At 60.8% G+C, this 11,810-nt stretch overlaps 2 protein-coding genes across 2 annotated transcripts; one reads left to right on the forward strand and one right to left on the reverse strand.

The window, feature by feature from the left end:
• The first annotated feature begins 42 nt into the window (after window positions 1-42).
• On the forward strand, window positions 43-6,364 carry CHLRE_17g704000v5 (uncharacterized protein). Its single transcript, XM_043071965.1, has 17 exons — window positions 43-720; window positions 937-1,233; window positions 1,555-1,593; window positions 1,765-1,822; window positions 1,972-2,023; window positions 2,149-2,201; window positions 2,402-2,447; window positions 2,623-2,728; window positions 3,581-3,645; window positions 3,928-4,037; window positions 4,154-4,189; window positions 4,374-4,456; window positions 4,689-4,777; window positions 4,924-5,001; window positions 5,177-5,297; window positions 5,457-5,646; window positions 5,826-6,364. Exons 1-17 carry the CDS (start codon window positions 607-609, stop codon window positions 5,894-5,896), a joined length of 1,608 nt encoding a protein of 535 aa, XP_042914424.1. The 5' UTR covers window positions 43-606; the 3' UTR covers window positions 5,897-6,364.
• A 12-nt stretch (window positions 6,365-6,376) lies between these two features.
• CHLRE_17g704050v5 (uncharacterized protein) lies at window positions 6,377-11,792 on the reverse strand. The gene is made up of 9 exons (XM_043071966.1): window positions 11,473-11,792; window positions 10,099-11,148; window positions 9,526-9,802; window positions 9,123-9,285; window positions 8,865-8,938; window positions 8,594-8,632; window positions 8,271-8,343; window positions 7,911-8,047; window positions 6,377-7,640 (listed from the first exon to the last, which is right to left on the reverse strand). The coding sequence occupies exons 2-9, from the start codon at window positions 10,854-10,856 to the stop codon at window positions 6,786-6,788; spliced, it is 2,376 nt and encodes a 791-aa protein (XP_042914425.1). The 5' UTR covers window positions 10,857-11,148; window positions 11,473-11,792; the 3' UTR covers window positions 6,377-6,785.
• Between the last annotated feature and the right edge of the window lie 18 nt (window positions 11,793-11,810).

An 11,810-nucleotide genomic window follows, 5' to 3' on the forward strand; every position in this document is an offset into this window, starting at 1 on the left:
ACATGCCACTTAAAACTTTTCAACAGCGTCTTGTCGCTTAATCTACTAGCTTGCAGGGCTTTTATAAAATTGACTGCACGTAGATGTGTCCAGCAGTTTGTTGGTAACGTTCAAAACAGGGCCGGCTTCGTCAGCGCACAGATTCCTGGCTGCGCAGAGCTCATCTTCATTGAACGTTACACAGTCGCACCGACTTTACGAGTGTCATCGATCGATCAACCCTGATCAATTAAGCCCCGCCGAAATGACGGCCACCTACTAGCAGAATACAACCCCGGAATCATATTGTCGTCATGCAGCTTTCACCAAGGATCAATGAAGTGCTGCATGGTCGTCTGTCGAGATGCCGCTTCTGCCGGTCAACCGCAAGGCATGAGTTGCCCTGGAGCGAGCGGTTGATCGGGCAACCAGGTATGAAAGGGCGCGCCGCACGATGTCTTGCGTATAACACGCAACACAAGTGTTGGTACTTGTTGTTAAGGTCTCGGGCCGATCCATCAGCAGCAGGCCCCAGCATCCCCTCTCGCAAACATGGTCAGACGAACTATCACGCTGCTAGTGTGCGCAATCGCGCTTCAGCTCTCGCCTGCTGCATGTTCTCGCCGGATGGATCAGTCGCAGGTGCCATTCACTACGAGCTGGCCGTCCTTCGGAGGAGGGCCGGTGAACCGCAACTGGAGGTCAGGCATTACGACGGGGCGCTTCCGTGCCGCGCCGCAGGTTAGTGCTTGGGGCTTGAGGATGGATCCTGACAGCTCCATGGTAAAGTACCAATCCTGCCCGCCGTCGGACGCCGCGCCGAGTGCCGCGGAGCGAGCACGAACTTCAGCATGAGTTTTGCGAACTCTGTGACGCTGCTGCAATACACGCACTTTCTCCAGTCGCCGCCGTGGCACACCTCCCACGCCCGCCCATGCGCGCGCCTGTCTCCCACAGATCGCCTTCCAGGTCGACACCCAGGGTTCCGACGTGTCTGCAACCCCCACCGTCATCAACCACTTCGTCTACTTTGGCGACTGGACTGGTTTCCTGTACAAGGTGGACGCTGTCACCGGCGCCGTGTCATGGAAGAAGAACGTCACGGAGCTGGTGTGGCCCGGCGGCGTCGGCGCCACCAACAAGCTTGTCACCCGCACTGCCGCCACGGATGCCGGCAACGGTAACATCATTATCGGCACCCAGGTCCAATCCCAGGGTCTACCCGGCAACCCCAATGGCAACCAGGGCTATGTGGTAAGCTTGAGGGGCCTGGGGAGTGGGGAGGAAGGGGGATCGGCGGCGCTGCCTTGCATGCGTGGTGACACGTATGTTTGTGTTTGGGAAGGGCGGGCGCGATCAGGATCGATGTCAGCCCCTGATTATGCCACCTTGCTGCTTATTAGTTGAAGCTCGGTTAGTCCGGCACTGCATGTGCAACGCCGTTCATGTTGCCGTGCACGTGTTTGCGATGCCGTATGTGTCAGCCCCTTGCTTGTGGCCACATTGACACCCCCCCCCGTGCCCCCGCGTGTGCCTCACTTACACCACGCCCTGGCCTCGTCCCTCAACGAACAGTTGGCTGTCAAGGCCAGCGATGGCACTGCTGCATGGAAGGTAGGCAGGGCCTGAAGAGGGGACGGATGGCGCGTGCAACTTATGTCTGCTGCTGGATGTCCGTAGTTTCGCTTCGTCATACTTTGCTAACTATCTAATGCCACCTTGCCAAGAGCTCGGCCTCCCCACACCGCCTTTGACAAAGGTTGTACGTCCCACATGCACGCGCAGACCCTAGTGGACGAGAGCCCTTACGCCGTGGTTACTGCCTCGCCCACCGTTTACAAGGGTGCGTGCCGTACGTTTGTGTGTGCGTGTGTATGCTTCGCACCAAGTCCCCACTCCCAAACAGAGCCCTTCGGGCATCTTCACCTCCCATGCACCACTAGCTTTGCTCACCTTGCGTTTGATAACTATCCATCGCCGCCGCAAACACAGGTGCTGTGTATGTTGGCGTGTCCAGCATGGAGGAGCTGGTGGACGGATTCGGGTGAGTGGGGCCCCTCCAAGTGCTTCGCGCGTGTGTATGACAGTGTGTGCTTGAGTATGACTTATGAGCCTGGCCGACGTGAGCAGGGGTATGGTAACACCCCACCATTCATTCGTTACTTTCAGGATTGAGTGCTGCAAGTTCCGTGGGTCTGTTGTGCGCCTTGCGCTGGACACCGGTGAGTCGCTATGAGTGGTTGGGGCTGGCGGGTTGGGATGCGTCGGGTTGGGGTTGGAGTGTCGTACATACCCTTGGGCCTCACTTGGCAGGTGCCACGCTTCCAACTGCACAAGCTGAAGCAAAATGCCACGCGAGCACAGCTTGCTGTTCCATATGATTGTGCTGCTCACACCGCAACGGCGCCATGCGACCTCATAGGCGCACTGCTGTGGAAGTTCTACACGGCCCCCGACGTGAAGGGCTGGTAGGTGCAAGGCTAATACTTGTTCAGCAACCAGTGCAAACCTACCTTATCACGGCATTAAAACGCGTACCGTTTTGAACTTGTTGCACCTACCGTACCAGGTATTCCCAATCATCAACCTTGAAGTCCACTGCGAATGATTACGGTAATCACATGACCGCCCGCATCATGGCAGGTCTGGTAACGCCGTGTGGGGCAGCGCGCCCGCCATCGATGAGGCCCGCGGCTGGGTCTACGTGGCCACTGGCAACCAGTACACCGCTCCCCAGGACGTGCTTGACGTGAGTACCGTAGTGGTACAAAGGTTTCGGCGTTCAAAGTTCGGGGGTGGCTGCCGAAGTTGAGCGCCGAAACAATTACAATTTATTTTTATCAAAATATCGCCGAAAATTAATATCATCGGAACAATTTCGCCCGCGTGGCGCGCGCGCGCGCGCGCGCAAGGGAGGGGGTGGAGGGGTTTGGCACGCCACGCACGACCTGATCTTAAGCTTATCTAGTCGCTCTGCTGCAGAGAACCGATATTTTCTATATACTAGTTGTAAGTAGCACAATCGACCAATCGACCAAAAATGAGCAAACAAACTGCCATCAGGGCCTTCATGCCTGTGCTGCCGAAGGACCACGACCCAAACGAGCGCGCTGGAGATGAATTAGTGCTTGCTGGGTGGGTTGCTGGGGGTTTCATAGCGCGGTGTGCGGTGTGGGAAGCGCGGTGTGCGGTGTGTGTGCGGTGACAGCTGAGCAGGGGTTGCCAGTCTGCACAGCACCGGTACCGTACTGCTGGAACAGTAGGACACGCGCGTGGCGCAGTAGGACACGCGTGTGGTAGCGGGTAGCCCCTTGATGCAGTGCTTGCTAGGCCCCTTCCGTGGGCCCCGTCCGCGGCTGTGGGCGGGCCGCCGAACTTAAAAACATTTGTGTTAAATAACCCGGCGGCCCCCCGAAATTAAAAAATATCATAATAATTCCAGCATTTCGGCAACGCCTTGCCGAAATTTCGAACGCCGAAACCTTTGTACCACTACGGTAGTGGTGCGTGGTCAGCGTGATTACAATTGTTTGGCTGATCCTGCCTGTTGTGATTGAATGACTAAGAGTTATCCTCACGCACTTCCTTCTCACACGCGCAGTGCCTCGAGAGCAGCGCCAGCAACGAGGCTAAGCTCGCCTGCGTGAGCAAGGAGGAGGGCAACTGGTGCGTCAATCGCGTGTATCAAGGGGAGGGTGGGGTGCGTACACGGAGTTGCATGGCTGCACGCGCGCCTTTACAGCAGTTTTTGGGCTAGGCCCCCCCGTGTATCGCACGGTCGCATGGTGTATCGCACACACACTCTCGGAACTCCCCTACGTTCTCCCTTATGGATTGTTCTGACCGATATCTCAACACCTACCCTCAGCGGCCTGCTAGCTGCCGTACAAAGGCGTGCGCGCAACGGCGTCTAAAACCCGGACCTTCCCTTTCTTATGACTCCCACAGGTTCAACAGCATCCTGGCCATTGACATGAACACGGGTGCCCTGGCCTGGGGCCGTCGTGTCTCCTTCTTCGACGTCTGGACCACCGCTTGCATTCCCTTCGTCCCGGGAGGTGCGAGCCTGCGTTGCTTGCGCACGGTGGGGGGCAGGTGTCCAACGTGACAATCCCAGACAGACCGTAGTCCTGACATTAGCCTGCGCTTTCTTGCTGTGTGTATGTATGTGCAGTGACTGACTGCCCCTTCGTTGAGAGCCCCGACTACGGTAAGTGGCTAAGTGCCCACCACTATAGAAAGAGTTCGTGGAGGTAGGGCTGGTGCTCAGCCCTAATGGCTCGCCGACCCTACCACGGTCTTGCTTCCCCTCTCCAAGCTCGTCGCGCTCACCGGTGCGGGCTACCATTATATCTTTCGTGCTCCCTGACCACCTGCTGCTGGCCACGGTGCAGACTTCGGCCAGGCTCCCCTGTACTTCCCCGGCACCAAGTGTGCCTCGCAGACCATGGACATCCTGGTGGCCGGTCAGAAGTCGGTGAGAGGAAATGCATACATGCCGGAGTGTGCGTGACCGCGTTCTGTCGTGGTATGGCGTCTGCGCATGAGCGTTCTGCCCAGACCTGACCGGGCGTGGAGGCTTTAGACCGTCCGTATGTGGGACGCCGCACACACGCGCGTGGATGGGTTGAGGGAGAGCACAGCGTGCATGTACGGCGGTGCCGTAACCTGAGGTCCTTGCCAACCGTCCACATCACGCATGTGCACAGGGCTGGGGCTACGGTATCGACGCCGCGACCGGCACCATCCTGTGGAAGACCTACACAGGTGTTGGCAGCAGCAGCGGCGGTATGCAGTGGTGAGTGCCTCGTATGCATGCCCTGTATGCATGCATGGTGATATGCCAGCCGTTGGGGGGTTGCTTCCATACGCGCAGTGCATGGCAGTGGTTACTTCCTGCCATCCAAGATGGTGCCTTCTACTAACGCGCTTTGCTTGCTGCAGGGGTTCGGCATCCGACGGTGTCCGCACCGTGTTCTACCAGAATGCAAACTTTGCTTTTCAGAGCGTCCCTCTGACCAAGTAAGTGCTACCTGTCCGTGCGCTTGAGTTGCGAACGGTGCTGCCGGGATAACCCGCCGATCGACCCCACCCACCTACCCGCAAGCACCAGTGTCCTGTGCGTGCCAGTGACGATGCAATGATGCATGCTGCCGCGGCTCACTCGTGTGCATGTTCACCCTCACCCTGCTTGCAGCCCCGCGCCTGGCAGCCCCGCTGTTGCGTCTGGCGGTTTCGCTACTGCTGTGGACATCTGCACTGGCCAGATCAAGTGGCAGGCCGCCATCCCCATCACGCCCGCCCGCCAGAGCGCCGCGGTAAGTGGCACGACGCTTGCTGACTGTATGCATGCCCTTACTGCATTCGAAAAGCTTCACTCGCACACGCAACCCTTTGCTTTTCCCTCCTAAACCCCCGTGCTTGTGACTCCCGCTCGTCACGACCTTTCATCTCCCGTGCCCTCCATCCATGCACAGGCGGGCCCGCCCGTTTATGTTCGCGAGCTGGCCGCTAATGGTAACGCTTACGTGGTGTACCCCACGCTGTCCGACGATGGCAAGCTGGTCGTGTTCGACGCCCAGACCGGCAAATACTACACCACACTGGTCGCCGGGCCTGGTTCCTCGGTCAGCGGTCCCTCCGTAGTGAACGGCTACCTCTACGTTGGTGAGTAGGCATGCATTTGGACAACTGGGTTCCTGGCTGGCTAGGTGAAATCTCTGGATGGTGTATGTAGCGGCATCTGGTCTGCTATTGGTTCAGGACATACGAATCAATGCAAAGCGTGCGTGGCTAACATTGTGCGTGTACCCTTATGCGTTCTCATGCACGATTAATGTGTGCAGGCGTTGGCTACAGCCGCTTTGGTTTCGGAGCCAATGCTGAGAAGCACGGCCTGACCGCGTTCCGCCTGTGAGCCAGTCGCGCAGGAATGCAAGCAGTACCTACTGCTGCCAATGCAGCCGGAAGAGGCGAGAACCTGAGCTGTTGCCTGCACAAACAGGATGAGCTCGGCAGTAGTGGGCTCTTAGGGGGCCATCAGAGTGCATCGTAAAGTCGTGGTTTAGCGTGGAGACAAACACTGAAGAAGGCACCAGCGCAAGCGCTGTCGCCTTTTGCGTGTACCGTACATATGCGCGCGTGTGTATCGCAGCAGTCACTCGACGCGGAACTTCCACTCCTGCATCGTGTCCTGCATTCAATTGCCTGCATATATTTTGTGGCCTTCAATGCGTGAGTTTCGGGACTTCTGACCGCCAAGGCTTCATCAAGCCGGATAGGGTATGCCTTGCTTGGGGTATCCAGCGTGGGTATCCAGTCGCTCTTGCTTATAGTTCTAGCCTTGTACCATTGTCGCGGGTCTGGAGTTTTGGTCGATTGGAGATGCCGGATTGCCGGTTAATGGTTGTACGCCGTTACGCACAGGGTTGCCTTGCATAGTGTTGGGGCCCGGGCCCGAATGGGTGGCGCTTGACGCCACAGCAGCGTAGGGCCGCTGATCACAACGCATCTCGGCACACGACACCCAGGACCCTCCTGGTGTCCTAATGCAGCGACAAGACACGCATGTCATCCACGCAACCGCGTCTTCGCATAGTAAGCGAGTAAGCACGGCCTTACCACGGGGTCTAGCTATGCGCCATGCAAGCGCTGATGTCAATACAGCATTTAGAGCACCCGAGCCAACCAAGCAATCCTGTCTGAACTCCGCCCTGAATGATGAACTCCGCCACCTACCAGCAGATACACAAGCTCCCTTTACCAGCCATGAACGCCTATCACTCCTGTATTTCCTCCAGACACCGCTAGCTCGGTTCATACTGCCCCACGAAACCGCACGCCAGGGTGTTGCGTTGCCGCGGCGTGAGGGCGGCCGGCGGCACGCTCTCCTTGAGCAGTGTCCGCCGATGCAGTGCACGCCTGCTGGTGACCCCCGTGGCAGCACCACCAAGAGCTACGCCACCGCTGCCGCTGCTTGTGCTGCCTCTGCTACCGCTACCGCCGCTGCTGTTACTAGTGCTACTGCTAGCGCTGCTACTCGGGGCCCTTATGCTGGTCACCGCACCAGCTGCCACGCCTGCCCCTATTCCTGCTCCTGCACCCGGGGCCCTGGACCTCCTGCCCAGCGCCCGCTCCTCCCGTGCCTCCACCACCACGCCCTCGTCGTCGGTCAGTGCGGCGCTGCTGTCGCCGCGCTGGTCGCGCCCGCCCTCATCCACATAATCCTCCTCCCCATTCCCATCCCCACCTCCCCCACCCCGCTCGTAATCCTTCTCCTGCCCCCCCTCCTCCTCGCCCTCCTCGCCCTCCGCATAGTCCCCCTCCAAGCCGTCCGCGTAATCCTGCTCCGCCTCCTCCTCCTCCGCAGCCGCCTGCAGCGCCGCCAGGCTAGCGCCCGCCGTGCCCAGCGCCTGGGCCGCGTCGTACACTACGGCATCCAGCTGCGCCATGGCCACACCAAAGCCGTACAGCTCCAGATCCAGGCGGTTGAGGCCGTACAGGACCTCCGGATCCTGCGGCAGCCCGTCGTCGCTGCCGGGCTCCGGGCCCCGCGCCTGCGCGCTGTTCACGTGCAGCTGCTGCTCAGCCCAGCCCAGCCCGTACGACAGCGCGGCGTGGGTGAGGGACGGGTCCTCGAGCACCAGCAGCACGTCGTATTGCTGCGGGTGGGTGGGCATGGGTTGTGGGGCAAGTGAGGGCATGAAGGCCTGGCGAGCGCCACAGTTGGCGCAGTCGAGTAGCCGAATAGGTACAGTCCCAGCTAGAGCATGCGGTTGAACGCTATCGCGTCTGGTTTACTGGTAGTGGCATGCCTTTGCCCTCACGCGCCCAGCCCCTGGCGGGCATGCAATCCCATGCACGAAGTCTTTGAAGCCAGTCCGGACCCCTCCCCCTCCCCGTGCCCCCTCTCCTTCCCAGCACGCCCGCACCTGCATGAGCAGCACACGCGCGAGGCCCAAGTGCTCCTCCGTGACGCCGCCCGAGGGCAGCCCGAAAACCGCCTCCCCCGCCAGCGACCGCACCAGGTAGTTGTCCATGGGGGCGGACAGCAGCAGCGACCAATGGGCTGGGAGGAGGGGGCAGGGAGGGGAGGTTTCCAGGGATGGCTTTATTGGCAACCGCGATGTTGAAAAGGCGCAGCCAATGGCGGGAGGTTTGGAGTGATGAGGGGAAGCGGGAGCGGCCGGTGAGGCAGGCACCCGCAGGGTCCAGGCACGGTGATGCGAGCAAGTGCCGCGGCTTGCGTGTTTACCAGAGGGACTAGCACAAGGAGCAACGGGCGCACTCACTGGCATTGTGGCCGTGTGGGAAGTACAGCCGCTTGTCGTCGCGGCAGTGCACGGAGTAGGCGTGCCACATGTGCTGGGGGGGGTTTACATTCATGATTAATTAAGAAGTGAAGTCGTAGGCAGGTACAGTTGCAGCGTAGACGCGTAGACGGGGGGGGGGGGGGGAGAGGAAAGCAAAAGGAGGGGAAGTGAGGAAGGGAGCACGTGAGCTCCGTACTGTGTGCAGCCCCACCCGCCACCCCCGCACCGCCTCGTCTCAGGTCCCCGGCCCACACCCGCTCCTGCATTCCATGCCATTCCATTCCATGCTCGGCGCTCCTCACCTTGACGTGGGACATCACTCGCGCGTACGGGTGGCGGATCTGTGCGGTTCAGGGCAAGAAGAAGGGGACAGGAACGTTCTTGGGGTTGGCCAGAGACCCAGTGCACGATATGGACCAGTAGCACGCACGCGCGGCAGGACAGCGCACCATCCTTGCAGCCGATGCGCCTCGACCCCATGCAGAATTTGAAAGTGAGCTTCCGCACGCGGCCCACATACGGTAATCTGTCAGTAACCCCAATCATGCATACGCTCCCGCTCCCAAACAGCACCTGCAGCACGGTAAGCATGTTGCCACAGGCGTGCGCCAGACTGGGATCCTCGGCGCCCCCTAGCGCAGTGTACTCTGCGGCGGAGAGGGAGAGCGCCACGGGTCCGATCGGTGCCGTATGCAAAGTACCGGGTCATAAGTCACACCAGAACCGAGCGATTTCAATCTCGTTTGGAACTGCAGCTCCCCGCATCCACACATCCGCACATTCATGCCGCCGCCCGCGGCTACGCGCCCGCAGCCACGCCTGCATCCGCACCGTTCATGTAAAGGTTGTGGCCGTGCTGTAACATGATCTTGCGCCGCCGCCGGCAGCTGACCTCGTTACGCCGCCGGTCAATTGTCTTGGGGGGCCGGTCGCAGCGCGTCCTGGCGCCGCGGGGGCGCTGAGTCCGGTGGTATGCATAGTTGATGTAGCGCGGCTGTGTGCGTGGTGAAGGGTGGGGGGCAGGCAACTTCGAGGTGAGGGGCCGGCGGTGGAAGTAAGGGTGAAACAGCGTGTGTGGTCACACGACGATGCGCACGACTCAGCGGTCCCTCCTGACCAAGCCCCACAAGTATCACACGCTCTGCCCACGCCCATCTGCGTGCCTGGCCCACCCATGTAACCTCCCGCGACGCAAGCACCACCTGCTGTCCACCCACCCCACCACCCAACCCACCCGGTCGTCAAACTTTGACACCAGGCAGTTGCGACTGAGTGCAAAGCTTTCCGTGCGGCAGCCGTTCCGCTCCGCCAGCTGACACATGGTGGTGCCGCCGCTCTTGCTCACGTGGGCGAACTCCACCACCCGCTTGGCCTTGGCAGCGGTGCGATGCGCCAGATACAGCCGCAGCAGCAGCTGCACCGCCATGAGCTCGCCGGCGGCGGCCAGAGGTCCCGCGCGCAGGCGGTGCAGCGCCAGACCGGCGGTGATGACGCGGCGCACAGCTGGCCAGCTGCGTGTGTATTTGAGAGAGAAAGGGTGAGAGGGAAACAGGACGTGTGTTGTTGGCGGAGGCGGGTTTGGACGAAGGGGAAGACACAATCGGAACGTGAGCATGTGCCCGTTCCAGTCGTTCGCCTTCGACAACCACTCCTCATGCCGTCCGTCACGGGGAGATGAAACGTCCACTTATCCTCCCCAAGTTGAGCCACGCCCGTACGTACGCAGCCACCCACCCACCCACTCCGCTCCACTCCACTCCATTCAACTCCACTCCACCCGTCCGTTCCACTCGACCACTGCTCTCACCTGGTCCCGGGCGGCAGCCGCTGCACCTCCACATGCAGCTCCCCCAGCAGCGCCACCACCCGCTCCGGCCGAGACTCCGCCGCCAGTGCCGCTGCACGGGCCGCAATGGCGCCCAGCTGGTCCGCAAACCGCACCCCCCGACTGGTGGTCGCCAACAGCGACCCATCGGTAGCGCCCAGCCTCACAACCAGCTCCAGAGCTCGCCGTACCTGCAGCCGTGTCAGCAGCGGCGTCGTCTCCAGCTGCGCTGATGACAGGGTGGCGGCCGCTGCGCCGCCACCGCCACCGGCCACGTCTGCGGCGGCAGCTGCGGCGGCGAGCGCGGCGGCGGCTGCGCTGCTCCCCTGGTAGTGCCTGGCACCGGAGCCAGAGGCAGCAGCCAAGGACGCCAGGGATGAATAGGTGGTGCCGGAACTTGGAATCCAGTTGCCGTCTGCTTGGGGGACGCGGTCCATCTGCAGGCGCCGCACCAGGGCGTTGTTGAGCGAGTTCAGTGGGAAGCCCCCGTCGTCGTCGCCGCCGCGCCCGCCGCTGCCGCTGGCTCCGCCGCCGTCGCTGCCGTCATTCTCGGGCAGCATGACGCCCGCAGCATGGGCGCCGGCGATTGGCCACGAGGAGCTGTGGGTCGAGCTGCAGGGCGGGTGGAGCGCCAGCAGCAGCAACAGCAGCGCCGCCAGCAGCAGCTGCGGTGGCGCACGCCATTGCCGCTGCCGTCCCGGGCGGTGCGTGCGCAGCATGGTGGCAGATGTTGCCAGCATCCTAGTCGCTCTATGACATGGGAGTGTCTATTTCTCTAACAGCTGCTCAAGCATGGCATGTTCGTCCGCGCCTGTGCCGTGTGAAAGCTCCACAAGCTGCTGCGGGCTTCGAGCCCCAACGAATGGGCTTTGCTGAAGCCCTTGTGAGCCACGATAGGCGGTGCTTTATTGCTGTCGAGCGCGCGTGGGTGCTGACACCATGCTACATGGTCGCATCGCCAACGGCGGCCCCGCGCGGCTTTGACAACTGGCGCAACAGAAGCACGTTGCCGCAGCAGCTACAGTGTCTGACCTGTAACGATGGCAGCAGTGCCAGGGTTTACGAGCGTCAGAAAGCTCCTTGCAATTGTGGATGAGATGGAATGCAAGATATTGCATGGTGAAGGCGGTGCATGAGCGTAGGGGCGCGACGGGAATAAGGTGTGGGCTGTGGGAAGGGGTGTGGCGGGTTGGTGCTGAGGCGGTGCGCGAGGGTTACTAGACGCGAAGGGTGTGTCGCCATTTCACGCTTAAGCCCCGGCGCAACGCCTGTAAACCGGACAGTTTTGTGCCCTGAACACATCTAAAATCAGCGCGCGCTCATCGCAGGGTTCCTTTCCGACCTGTCCATCCTCACCAAAAGTATGGCGTCCTTTCTTTCCAGCCCTGTGGAAAACGGTAACGCTATCTAATACACCATGGTTATCTGCGGCTTGAGCTGCTAGCAGGCTAAGCTGCTCGAAGAGTTGACACGGGGTTATGGTCGCAGCGCCGTTCTCCTTGAGTTCACAGCCCCGAGATGGCTTTACAGTATGCTCGTATAAGCAATATGTTGTATATGACCAAGAATGCAGAGGCGCGTGGATGTTTTGGAAGTCATTCAGCCCGGCCATCCCGGCCCGGGCTGCGGTCTCCCCCCGAGGAGTAGCCCCCGCCTCTGTAGTCGGGCAATCGGGTACCTGGATTAAAAGCTGG

This window comes from Chlamydomonas reinhardtii, chromosome 17 (genome assembly GCF_000002595.2).
Source record: "Chlamydomonas reinhardtii strain CC-503 cw92 mt+ chromosome 17, whole genome shotgun sequence".
Taxonomy (NCBI): domain Eukaryota; kingdom Viridiplantae; phylum Chlorophyta; class Chlorophyceae; order Chlamydomonadales; family Chlamydomonadaceae; genus Chlamydomonas; species Chlamydomonas reinhardtii.